General features: G+C 41.7%; 1 protein-coding gene across 5 annotated transcripts in view; it reads left to right on the forward strand.

Annotated features, from left to right (window-relative positions):
* The window catches only part of ATP11C (ATPase phospholipid transporting 11C), a 114,453-nt gene that overhangs the window by 26,010 nt on the left and 74,503 nt on the right, over nt 1-13,940 (forward strand). For 3 of the 5 annotated variants that reach the window (XM_060249881.1, XM_060249878.1, XM_060249879.1), the window contains exons 1-3: nt 1,172-1,356; nt 7,817-7,936; nt 10,055-10,144. In XM_060249881.1, the coding sequence (XP_060105864.1) occupies nt 1,303-1,356; nt 7,817-7,936; nt 10,055-10,144 (264 nt within the window). In that variant the 5' untranslated portion in view covers nt 1,172-1,302. Of the gene's footprint in view, nt 1-1,165; nt 1,357-7,816; nt 7,937-10,054; nt 10,145-13,940 lie in introns of those variants that run through there. The other 2 variants (XM_060249877.1, XM_060249880.1) reach the window with 2 other exon arrangements.

Here is a 13,940-nt window from a genome sequence, read left to right on the forward strand (position 1 = left end):
CCCACCCAAGTGAAGGCATTCACTCCCTCCCCCCACCTCCAGGGGAGCTGATCTCTGCCATCTGGAGAGCAGTTCTCCAGAACTCTCCATCAGGTTAGATATTCTCAAAAAGGAAGGGGGAAGGGGTGGGGAGATGGTGTTGTTGTCACATTGCACCATTAGAGTTCTGGAGAAATGCAACACCATATCCTATTGAAAATACAAAAACCTGCAGACTGCTGCAAAATGCTTAACAGATATGTCTTTTTTGTGTCTTAAATATTACCTTCTATACACAGAACTCAGCAAACATCCTATCATGTTCCTCTCGTCCTTTTTGGATACTGTTTGTTTTTCATACTGTTAACGCTTTGGTTCCTATCAACAGCTATAGCCCAGTCCATGCCTCCAAATCTCTATACATGCAGTATAATTATAGTTGCTGGACAATTTGCTGCTGTTAATAAAGCTAGAGGTGAGTGGGATATACTTTGAGTTCTGTTACACTAAGGACAGAGCTGTAAAAGTTTACTTAGCAGTACATTCATCTTTTTCCATTACTAAAACCCAAGAAGCATTCATTAAACAGGAGCAAAGCAAATGCAGTAGATTAGAACAGCCTTCCAAATATACAAAATAGCTCTTGATCTGTTATAAAGGCAGGATCAAGTTGAACGGAATATGTGGTGTTCCCAGCTTGGACGGTTTTTAGAGCAGGTAGACTGGAGGTTTAAATGTTTTCTGGAGGCATGTGTGATCTAGAATCTAAAATGTGTTTATTTTTTAAAATGTTATTTACTTTATATCCCACTTTTCTTCCTAATGCTAAGAGCATCTGAGTGGCCCAAGGTCACTCAGCATGTTTAAAAAGCAGAATGGGGATTCAAACTCGGGGGTCTCCTAAACTGGCATTCTAACCGTTACACCATACATCTAACACCTGGTGGTATGTATCATACACAATTCTGAGCAGCACAGACCTTCCACTAAGTGTATTTTGGATTGCAGCTGTGTTGCTTGAGCCTCTGAGTGTTTACTTGCAGTTATTCCATTATAATTCAGTAAAAATTACTCCACAGTAAATGGGCATCAGATTGCAGGCCTGTTGACTCCAAATAATTTTTAGCCAGAAGGCACCTCCTCTTAGAAGGTCCTTGTTTACCCTGAATGTATTCCAGTTTAAGGCAATCTGATCTTTGTTCAACTCTTGTGCAAAGCCAGTCTTCTGCTTTCTGAGCACTGCCTCAGTTCCTAAAATTCTTAATTTTTAAGAATTTTAACTGCTTTCTCAATGCGGGAAGATTGTTGGTTAGCTTGGGGAAAATGGAGATCCCCTTGAGCCCAGATGCATTGCTGAAATTGTGTTCTACAAGATGGGTAAGCCATATTTGTTAGTTTCTCTATTGACTGGTGTGTCACCAAAGGGAAAAAAATTGGTATGTTTGATACTAGAAAATAAGCAGCTGAAAACAGCTACTTAAAAAAAAAAGGAAATAAGAGGTTTCGGAACATGAGAATTAAAGTAATGGAACCTTAAGATATACTGTTTGTTGGACTATTTCTTTATTTTGTCGATAGGTGATTTAGAAATATTTTATGTATATATAATGGTCTGTTGATAGATTACTGATAATGTGGAATTTACTCCAGATAAATTATGCATCTAAATGTTGCCTCCATTTACAGTTAATATGGAATTTTTTTTAGTTTACTTTGGAAAGTGAGCATGGGATTTGTATAATCTGTTCTACGAACTTGTGTTTCACATAAAATTGTTAGATTTTTTGGGCTGAGATTTAATGCAATGTGCCTTGCATTCAGGCCTGGCGCTGAGGTTTCCAGAGCCCGAGGCCAAAATTTGCCCCCCTGCCCCCTCCTTTTTTTCTTTTTCATAAACTTGCGCATGCAGCCCGACGACATCATGATGACATCATCAGGCTGTGTGCAGTGTGTGCAGGCCCTCCTGTTCTTGGCCCTCTTCTTATTTGAAGCAGGAGAGAGCCGGGCACCCCCCACCATCACCACATTGCTGAGACTTGCAAAGCCTCAGCAAGAGCGGGAAGACAGTGGGCGTGCTCCCCACACCCCTATCTTGCCGAGGCTTCCAAAGTCTCCGTCGCCCAACCCCCCCCCCCCCGGCTGATCCTTACCCCCCCACCCTCCCTCTGTAGCAGCGCTACAAGCCAGGCTGCACTCCCCCCCACCACTGCCATTGCTGCCACCGAGGCTGGTCCTTTCCAGCTTCAATGTGCTTGTGCGCGGCTTCTAAGTCTTTGAAGGGCCGCAGGAGGAAAGTTCGCTCCCTCTCCTTCCTGGAACCGGAAGTGAGGGGGAGCGAATGCTTCAAAGACTTAGAAGCTGCATGCAGCCATATTAAAGCTGGTAAGAACCAGCCTAGGCTTGGCAGCGGCGAGGTGAGCAGAACATGGTGCAGGCTTCTAGCACTGTGAAGAGAGGAGGGCGGCGGCTGCGGGGGGGAGGGCCAAGGGGCATAGCCAATCTTGACAGAAGTAGGGAGGTGCCCCTGTGGGAACCAGCACCCTAGGCAGTCACCTAGTTCGCCAACTCCCATGCACCGGCACTGCTTGCATTTAAAATATGGTTCCAAACTCTTTTATTTTAAAGGTGGTCCTAGAAGCCTAGGAGCTAGGTCCGGCTTGTGGGGTGTTGTGAAGTACCATATCTTTAAACAGAGCGCATGTTTATTTCCTTCAGTGATACAGCACACCTACTACATTTTGTATTTCCCTTGTTAAAGCAACCAACTTTTTATGTCAGGCTGTTGGGCCATTAAGAGATAATCTGAAATACAACTAATAGTATTACAGAGCCTGGTTAGCTGAGCTGCACCTGTTGAATTTCTGTGGTGAAAGTAAAAACTTGACCCATGCAGTGTACCTATCATGTGGATTAGTACTTGGCTTTTAAAAATTAATTTTCAGTTCAGCATATAGCAAGCAATACTGGGTACAATTAAAGCAATGCCTGGGGAAAAGATGGTAAAAGTTTTCTCTGAATACTCCAGAAAAGAGCTATTTTTGCTGCCAGCAGTTAGTGTCATGTGGATTACTAGTTTCCTGCATTGTTTTAGCAACTGAAATTTATCCAAGAACTAGTAAAATAAGGCAGACCTCTGATTAAATTGAAAATAAATGTTTTTCTGTGGCCTGGCATCTTCAGGGTTAGCTCATATGGTTTGCAGTCAGAGTTCACCTTTGACACTTTAAATATTTGAATTAACTTCTGGTTATAAAGAGCTTTCCAGAATGCATCCCAAAAGGCATTGCTGTCCTGTATAACTTAAAACCAACAAACAAAAAATCCTACCTTTCTTTTCTTCCTAGGCAGATCCAAGTGGGTAGCTGTGTTGGTCTGAAGCAATAGAACAAAGTTGGGGGTCCAATAGCACCTTTAAGACCAACAACATTTTATTTAGAACGTGAGCTTTCATGTGTGTGCACAGTTCGGCAGACAACGAAATGGAGTACAGTGAGCCGTGCTACATATAGCTGGTGGGCAGTGGTTGATTATGCAAAGTAGTACAAAGTTAGAATCCAGTGGCAAAATAGTGAAATTAACAAATTGAAAAAAGTTTGGTCTGAATAGCATTTACCTGGGAAAACAACAAACGCAGCAAAACATGTCAGAATTGGAGAATGATGGTTAGAGGTGTCATAAGGCAATAAATGCAGAGTCTGTTAATTGTCCCTGAAGCCTGGGTTAAACTAAGAATATATTTTTCTCAGAGGCATTCCTGTCCACCTAATTTACTTTTTGACATGTATCATGCTTTATAAACATCATTTCAATTTGTCAGTACAAAAAAGAATACATTAGAATATAGTGGATGTTGGGTTTAGCATATGTAATGAGATAAACAACCAATATCCCTTATTTAAGTTTGTCAGCACACACACACAAAGACGTTATTCTGATACACTATTCTAAAAGAGAAATACATTGGAATACTTTTCCCTTTCATAACTGATAACTTTTCAACAGGGCCCCACAGCTTATGACTTGTACAGTTTGATGTGCAGACGTGGCTAGTGAAAATATTTATTTCCCTTTTTTGCAAAAAACTTCCTCTTTGTTTTTTTCTGCAGATCAATCACTGTTTAAAACCAACACCAAAAGCAAGACCAATTTCTTTCCCTTTCCCCCCTTCTGGTCAGCAGGCCACCTATTTTTACGATCTGTCAATCCTGGCATATATTCTACAGCAGGGGTGGCCAAACTTGCTCAATATCAGAGCCACATAGAATAAACATCAGATGTCTGAGAGCCACAAGACATGAATGTCGGATGTTTGTGAGCCACAATGAAGGGAGGGAGGGTGGGTGGAAAGCAGGAAGGAAAGAAGAAAAGAAGGCAAATAGAAATGGAAAGAGGGGAGGACAAAGTGGAAAGAAAGCAACTTTTAACTTTAAATGTCTTCTCTGAGCCGCCATCTCGCTTGGTTTGGAAGTGATTTAAAGAGACAAATGCTTTCTCCAAGCTGGCCAATGGGGTAGTGCAGGCTTCATGAGCCACACCATATTTGTGAAAGAGCCACATGTGGCTCCCGAGCCACAGTTTGGTCACCCCTGTTCTACAGCTTTCCCCCTCTGAATCCTGAAGTTCCAGGGCCAACTGCCTGCTGGTCTCTTGGCCCAGCAGTTGCCGTGGAAACAGCATGATGACCTGGGCCTTTGCACTTTGAGGTGACTCTTATCAACCATATAGAACTTGATGAACTGGGGTTCTTTATTTCTTAACCCCTACCAACTCTTATCCGCAAAAGACACCCTTAAATCCCATCCCCCAGGCTTCAGTCCAGTAGCCAAACAGTCTTCAGTCCAGTGGCCAAAAATGGAAGACCTAAGTGCCAGTATTTCTTCAGTAAGTAGAATCCAGTCTAGGTTAACATTTATCTGCCAGAAATATTTTATGTACTGCAAATTTTCCTATTTTATTATTGTCATATTTGGAGAAAGCCCTGCTCTGTCACAGTTTGTTACCCTGGGGCAGCTAGTGTATGTTTTTCACATGTACATGTAATGAAGTCTCAGATACAGATGGCCTAGGAATGTACAAATATGTCCTCTCATTTCTTTTTGTTTTCATCTGTTGTCTTCATAAGCCTTTTTTGTTTGCAAATTTCAAATGCTGATATTCCAGATAAATTTGTTTCTTTGATGGCAGTGTTATGCAACTGATGCAAAAACCAGGGTCAGTAGTAATAAGAATGTCTAATTTTGGTAGTGTGATCATGAAATTTAGTAGCATCCCTAATTAAGCCTCTTGCAGGCTTTACGATCAGCAACTGGGGATCCTTATCCAAAATGTTACTGGAGGTGAAGGAGTTTTTTGACTGTTGCAGGCAGACTTAGAAACTCTACCTTGGGTTTGCCAGGAAGTGAAGAAAGGCAGTATCTAAACATTCAAATAAATTAATTACCTTTCCAAGGAGCTATATTAAGTTGTTAGCCTGCTGAAGGACTGTTGCAGTTTTTCTGTTTCACAGGGATTAATCATTTTTTTGCCCTAAATGCTTCCATTCTGATTGTTTTTACAGCAAGAAAGAGGTTAAATATTTCTTTTCTTTCTCACCTTTCAATACTACAACTTCCCCAAAGCTTAGGTCTAAGAGTTTTGTCCCTTGCAATACTGACATAGTTTGGGATTACCAGCGGTATGCGAGATAGAGTTTTCAGCTGCTACATCCAGGTTGTTGACATTTTCCAGCCCAGAAACTCACTTGGCCCCTCAGTCACAGCCTTTGAGCATTTTAAGGTTTTGTTTTCTTAAGGAAGTGGCTAGTATTTGAAGTTAGGGTCTGTTGTAATTCTCTAATAGTACAACTGTTACCTGGCATGTTGATCTGGTGTGTAAACTTCTAGTAGCTTCTGTGATACCTTTAGAAAGTAGAAAAGCGAGGGCATAAATACAGTATGTGAGGAAGCTCTGGGTCAGATTGAAAACTGAATAGTGATTTTCCCTTTGGTTCTTTAAAATAAAGGCCAAGGTTCTTACTGGAATGTGCAATATACTGCTAAAGAGACTTGGGTAATTTTTAAAAAGCATTAAATGCACTTCAGAGCAAGCTAAGCAAAATCTAAGCGTGTAGGTTGAAAAATGTCAGAGGGAGTGTGAATTCCAAATGGAGATATGAAGACCAGATCCCCCCTTAGATACACCCACTCGTTTTATTTTAATCTTTTATGTGTGTAGTTGACACCAGATTGTGAGGAAGTAAGCAAGAATTTTTGGCCTCACATCACTCACCATTTCAAGGTCTTTGTGTGATACTACAAATCTGACACTGTGGATGTTCTTGAAAGTTTCCAGTACGAGGCCTCAGGCAGTGAAAGATGTGTGCCTCCAGATGCATGAATTACTATTTTTAACTGTCCCAGGCCCAGCATTGAGCTGAAAAGGTTTTCATTGTGAGCAATGTTTTCCATGTCAGAGATTCAGGAATTACAAATGAAATAGTTTGCATGACAGAGAGGTTGTTGGAGGAAAGGTATAAAAATGCCTTGGAGCATTAGCCAGACTTGGACTACTGTCATCTCCTTAAAGTTCTTGTGCATCCTTCAGAAGCTGCTTTGCTGTTGATGAAGGTGATGTAGTGGACATGATGGACTGCAAGTCAGAGCCTGTATGTTCATGCCTATTTGACCTTTTAAAAATTATTTATAGAAAATAAATCGTTGTATTTCAGATTTACAGCTTTCAGGGAAGCTGGTCTACCAAGGCACGCCTGGCTGTCTGGGACAGAATTCTTGCATGTTATGCAGAACTTGAGAACATGTTTTAGTGTGCCTTGTCATCTGAGATTATGGTTGAATGTAACTGGCATACCTTTGCAGCTGCATATAGTGGGGCACCATTGGTAGATCAAGTTTGGTGCAGTGATTAAGTGTGCGGACTCTTATCTGGGAGAACCGGGTTTGATTCCCCACTCCTCCACTTGAACCTGCTGGAATGGCCTTGGGTCAGCCATAGCTCTGGCAGTGGTTGTCCTTGAAAGGGCAGCTGCTGTGAGAGCTCTCTCCAGCCCCACCCACTTCACAGGGTATCTGTTGTGGGGGAGGAAGGTAAAGGAGATTGTGAGCCGCTCTGAGACTCTTTGGAATGGAGGGCAGGATATAAATCCAATATCTTCCTTCCTTCTTTCTTTCTTTCTTTCTTTCCTTCTTTCTTTCTTTCCTTCTTTCTTTCTTTCTTTCTTTCTTTCTTTCTTTCTTTCTTTCTTTCTTTCTTTCTTTCTTTCTTTCTTTCTTTCTTTCTTTCTTTCTTTCTTTCTTTCTTTCTTTCTTTCTTTCTTTCTTTCTTTCTTTCTTTCTTTCTCAGTTGCATGCACTCCTCTTCTTGTTAAAGAACATCTGATAAGTTTCTGGGGATCCCTCAACTTTCCTAAAATATGTCTACTTTTGCAGACTGGAATTTAAGAAAGGAAAAAAACTCCCAGAAGATGCATCTAAGCTCAGAGCTGCCAGCTCTCAGTAGAATTGTCCTGTACTTCTGGAAAATAATTGTGTCTTGTAATACACAGGATATAATTTGTGAAGTGCATCTTTTATCAACTGTTGTAAAAGGGGAATGTCTGGAGGATGGAAAGCCAGTGTTTGTCATCATTAAAATAGAGAGAGAGCTCCACTGCTGCTCCATGCATCTATGCAACTTCCAAAGAGCACAGTTTGCCTTAAGTGCTATAATGTCAGGGGAGCGCCAGTAAATACAGAGGAAGTACAGATCAGCACTGTCCCCAGCATCTCAAATATGGGGAAACGTCTTGTCTTTTAAAAATCTTTTAGCATGGTGACCTTTGGATTCTTAATTTTTTCTGCAGTTTATTGGGGAAGAGAAACGTGTTGGGACACGGACCGTCCTGATTGGTCACCGCCCAGTTTCTGAAACGGAGGGTTATATTCTGCAGAAATTCTGTGACAACAGGATAATCTCCTCCAAGGTATGCTTGCCCTGTTAATCTATGCAGTGTCATCAATGGATGTGTGCAGGTTTTTGATGCTTAATATGAATGCATTCCTAAGCTCAGATCTTCATAAATCATCTTTGCTAGATTAAAGTAGAAGCTGCAAAACAGAACTCCTAGTGCCCTACCGGTGTCTATACTTGCTGTTAGAATGATGACATATTATGGCTGGAACTGTGTTATTTGATCTGGTTTCTGTGTAATGACTCTTCTGAAATGGACTGCATTTTACATCTCTAGCTTAATGGATCATACAAAGCATTGTTCCACTCATGCTTGTCACTGATCTGCTGGTATCATGGGCACCCATTCCTCTGTCACGTCGAAGGCCTACGTATTACAAGGCTTGCTGTTCTTGAACCATATGAGCTGCATTCTGGGGAACAAAATAGGGTGCAGTGGGGAGAGGGTTGACCAGAAAAGTTCATGATTGCTGTTCTTCTTATGATACATAGGATCCATCCCTGTGTCCGTAGAAACCCCAGAGTTTCTCAGTCATAATGGGAGTCTTGTCCATAGTCAGTACTCTTTCAGGGAAGTTTGTCTGTAGTCTTTCCCTGCAGCCCATTTACCGTGGAGTGTTGGAAGACTTCTGTTGTAGAATCATCACTATGCTCTATAAATAGTTTTTTAAAAATATATATTTGGGGAGAAGGGTGGGTTAGAGAACAGAGCTCTGACATTTGTGGACATGCTCATCTGTACACACCTCTGAGATGTGTGTAATTCCTCCGCTGCACACAGGGCCACAGTTCAAATCTCGTCTTTGCAGGGAAGCTTTTTTTAAAAAATCATTCCACTCCAGTGCAATTTCACCCATCACCCCTGCCCCTCCCATGTTACTGTTTGTCTTGGAAAATAGAAAAAAATGCAGATGCCTTTCCTTTCTTCCTCTCCTTCCAAGGCAACTTGGAATGGAAAGGGAGGAGGGGAGTAAAACCATACACAAGTGGATGGATTAAATCCCTTTTTCTTTCTTGGCTCTGATCCAGATCTCCACACTGACATCACTTTAGTTTTGCTTTTTGACCCTGTTGTGAATGGGTTGGTCCCACTGTTAACCACTGAAAACAATGAGTTGCCTTGCAAGTTGTGCATTTAAACATTTGTTTTTGTGTTTATACTTTTATATCATTCAGTGTTGCAGTGGCACTTTATTGGGATATTTGTGGTTGTGAATTATTTTCTTGTGGGTGTTGATGTACTTATGGCTGTTCGGCAGCACACAATGTTTATCGTGCACAGGGTGGAAATCTAAGGGATGGATCCTGCAGACGCTTTGCACAGTCTATTTCACATTCTCTGTTCGCCCATGTGGCTCTGTTGGGAGGCAAAGCACATCCATTAGTGGAAGCGGTCTGTGGGGTCCAACCCAGTAAATCAAACTTTGCCTAGTCTCATAGGGATGGAGGAGTGAGCAGCCACTCACTACTGACAGTCTCAGCCAGTAAAACAGAAATGCAGTGGCACCTTAAATTCCAGCACAATCTTTTGTGAGCCAGAACTCACTTCACCAGATGCATAAGGATTTTTTTTAAAAAAGAAAATCACAGAAGGGGAGTTTTGGGGTAGAGACCTTCTGTAAATCATTTAGGTGTGAGTCAGGTGGCTAGATTCATCTCCATTCTGTACTCCTTCACCCATTTGCCTGCTTTAGTTCCAAGCATTAGTTCAAGAAAGGAAGTCCTGGTCTTGTGAAATAATCTAGTGGAAGCTGAACCGCCCTGCCACTATGTGGCCGCCAGAAATGCTGTTTTGGGATGTGTTAGGTACCCCAGATCTATTTGTGGAATATTTAACTGATTTGTGGGTATGACTTTGCCACCTTGAAAATGTCGGAATAAAACAACCAGGGTATATTCAGTGGAATAAAATAAGCAGAGCATTCTCCTAGTGATAGTGTGAGTGGGTGGGTGTGAAGTGTGATGCATCATTCTCCCTCAGTGGGGGAGGCTTGAATACCCACCCCTTTCTTTTAAAGCACATTTTAGAAATTTATTGTTGTCTTCATAATTTGGATGAATATGAACTGCCAGTGTCTCCAGATTGGTTGTATTCATGCTTCTGATCTGAATCACTGCTTTCGTCTTGCAGTACACAGTCTGGAATTTTCTCCCAAAGAATCTCTTTGAACAGTTCCGAAGAATTGCCAACTTCTACTTCCTTATCATCTTCCTTGTGCAGGTAAGGCTTCTTTTGCTGATGAAGTGAAAAGCCAGAAGTAGTGATTCATTTTAGGAACCGAGCAATGAAAGCATCTACCATTGTCTTGTAAAGTGAATATTAGATTGTCATTCTTAATAAGGAATGTGAATGTGTTGTACTAACACAAGCTATGATAATAGCTACACCTGTCCTTGATAACGTAACAATGTTGAAATTCAAATGATCAAATTATAGTGATTCTTAATTACTTTGGGTGTGCGTGTGTGTAAGTTTTCTTGTTGTTGAAATGAGGTCTGATATTGCCCCTATCTAGCCAGAGGCTGTATGTTCTTGTAGATCAATGGGCAAAATAGACATAGGAGACCCAGATGGATATTGCATGTATATATTCCCTTCCTGTTTCCAATAGCCAGCCCTGTGCCCCCAAATCCTTTTTAAAAAATTGAAATCCTGCTGATTTCATAAGATGAAACTTCTGTAACCTTATTCCAGTTTGTAAGAAGTAAGAATCTAAATCCAGTGCCAACTAGCTGATTGCTGGGTTTCAGCTTTCTGAGAGCTTCATGAGCACAGCACAGTACTGGCTGCTCAGGGAACAGTCCTATTGGTTCAGAAAACATACTAGGAAAGCAAGTTATCTAAGATGATGAGCTAATTTTAGGAAGGTCATCAGTTCAAATGTCACTTCTGTCACAAATTTGTTAATTTGCCTTAATCCTGCTCCTTTCTTGGTTTTGCAACCTTCCGCCCATTTACAGTACATTGGCTTACCTTAAAAGGCTGTTGAATGGATCATAACATATGTTTTGTATTGGGGGTGTGTGTGTGCACCTGGAAGTGTGTGTACCTGGAAGGCGATCTCTGGTGACTGACCCATACTGGGGGCCTGGAGGATATTCGGAGAGGTGGATGAATAAAGCCTGCCTCTGCCTCCTGACTGCTGGTATTCCAAGGAGGTCTCCCATCCAAGTACTTGCCAGAGTTGACCCTGCTTAGCTTCCAAGATCTTATGAGATTGGGCCAGTCTGGGCTATCCATGTCAGGACCACAAATGTTTTGAACACTGCAAGTTCTATGCTAAGTGTTGTTAACGATGACTGTATTTGGAAATGTGTCTACAGATTTTATTGTTGAATTTGGGACCTTATCAACTTAAAGTCCTTGATGTTTTATCTTAACAGAAACCACTTGGCTCTTCCCCATAAGCTGAGTGTTATCAGGCATCGCTAAAGGGTGTATGTCTAGTTTGTGGTTGTTGCAGTTGCAATTGCTGAAGCCCATCTGCTCTCAAAATGGAACACTTCATGAACTGGCATGTCTGCCTTGCTTCAGAGATTAGACATTAATGATCTTTATAGAAGTAGCTCTAGCTAATTAAAACAATAACACTAAGACAGCCTCCTTAGTCTTTTCTTCCGGATATCATAAATCCTGCAGTGAGCCATAAGGGCTAATTGCAAAACCTCAGAGTTATGCATAACCTTTCCAGGGGCAAAGATACTGGGTTTCTTCTTCTTGATGTGGTATGGATTGGTTTGCTACAATGAATCTCCCAAAATGCCCATGAAATTGTAAGTTGGAATGAGTGCTATGTTGAGCTAGAGCCAATCAGAAATAATGCTACAGACCCAGATGCTGTTTGACTGTTCCACTGTTGACCCCACTCAAAGTTGGAAGAAATTTTTTTCCTGTTAACAATTCAGTTATCAAATCAGTAATTTGATGATATTTTACTTTTTGTTCTCTTGTGTATTCATATGATATCTTAAAAGTTCAGAAAAAAGCAGTGAAGATTACAAGAGAAGAGGGTGTGTATGGGAAAGAGAAACTCCAACATTCTTGGTTTCTGTAAGCAACAAATAAAAGCTTTATTGTGCCAAGTTCTCTGCTTCAATTGACCTTGGCTATCACAAAAAGGAACTTCGTAATTCTATACACAATAAAGCATTTTGGCACAGAATCCTTCACCCCCACCATGGTTGTATGTGTTAAGCAGTTGCAAAACCTGGCAAATTATGACCTAAATCTGTCAGAATGGGTGTTAGAATTTTTATTTTTTAGAAAAATGCATACAAGTTCTCAATTTTTTGGTCTTTGTGAATGCTAGTCATCCAAATCCCCCCACTCCAATTATTCTGAAGACTTAATAAAGCATAGGACATATGTAATGCTTGGAAGTGTGCTTTCTTAAAATGCATAAAGTAGTCTTTGAGGGAGAAGAGTATTATTAACCCTATTCTGCAGAGGAAGGATGGCCTGAGGCTAAGAGAGAATGGCTTCCATAAGGTCACCCACTAAGTTCATAGGAGAAATGAGATTTGATCTGGGGACTTCACAATTCGTAGATCAGTCTCCTAGCCAGTGCATTATACCATATTTGGCTGCATCATGTCCCAATGATTTTCACCATTGTTTAGCAGAATGACTTCAGCAAGAATTTGGTCTAGGTGGACTCTAGTGAGCTCATTCTATGGAATGCATGCTGACCACCTGAGGTGGGCATCTACATATTTGGTGGGTTGGATTCCACCCCCCACCCCCCACAAACATGGATATCCTGCCTTTCTTCTGTAATGGAGCTCTGTGATGTAGATGGAACTCCCAGGCAGTCTCCTATCCAGGTGAAGTTGCCATTAGGCCACCTGGGATCAAGTACCTAGAACTCTTCCTGGGATAGTCCACAAATTTCCATTGACAGCATAGGCTAAGAACATAAGAGAAGCCATGTTGGATCAGGCCAATGGCCCATCCAGTCCAGTACTCTGTGTCACACAGTGGCCAACCCCCCCCCCCCCAAGTGCCATCAGGAGGTTCACAAGTGGGTCTAGAAGCCCTTCCACTCCCCCCCCCCAAGCACCAAGAATACAGAGCATCACTGCCCCAGACAGTTCCAGTAATATACTGTAGCTAATGGCCACAGCTCCATATTTTTATCCAATCCCCTCTTGAAGCTGGCTATGCTTATAGCCGCCACCACCTCCTGTGGCAGTGAATTGCACATGTTAATCACCATTTGGGTGAAGAAGTACTTCCTTTTATCTGTTTTAACCCAACTGCTCAACAATTTCATTGAATGCCCACAAGTTCTTGTATTGCGAGAAAGGGAGAAAAGTACTTCTTTAACTACTTTCCCCATCCCATGCATAATCTTGTAAACTTCTATCATGTCACCCCGCAGTCGACGTTCTCCAAGCTAAAGAGCCCCAAGCATTTTAACCGTTCTTCATAAGGAAAGTATTCCAAACCTTTAATCATTCTAGTTGCCCTTTTCTGGACTTTTTCAGTGCTATAATATCCTTTTTGAGGTGCGGTGACCAAAATTGTACACAATATTCCAAATGAGACTGCACCATCGATCTATACAGGGGCATTATGATATTGGCTGATTTGTTTTCAGTTCCCAGCATGGCGTTGGCCTTTTTTATTGCAACCGCACACTGTCTTTACATTTTCAGTGAGATATCTACCATGATCCCAAGATCTCTCTCTTGGTCAGTCTCTGCCAGTTCACACCCCATCGACTTGTATTTGTAGCTAGGATTTTTGGCCCTAATGTGCATTACTTTGCAATTGGCCACATTAAACCTCATCTGCCACATTGACGCCCACTCACCCAACCTCAACAGATCCCTTTGGAGTGCCACACAATCCTCTCTGGTTCTTCTCACCACCCTGAACAATTTTGTGTCATTGGCAAACTTGGCCACTTCACTGCTTACTCCCAACTCCAAATCATTAATGAATGTTAAAGAGCATGGGACTCAGTACTGAGCCCTGCGGCACCCCACTGCTTACTGTCCTCCACTGCAAAGAT

The sequence above is a fragment of the Heteronotia binoei genome, chromosome 11 (assembly GCF_032191835.1).
Source record: "Heteronotia binoei isolate CCM8104 ecotype False Entrance Well chromosome 11, APGP_CSIRO_Hbin_v1, whole genome shotgun sequence".
In the NCBI taxonomy this organism is placed as follows: Eukaryota; Metazoa; Chordata; class Lepidosauria; order Squamata; family Gekkonidae; genus Heteronotia; species Heteronotia binoei.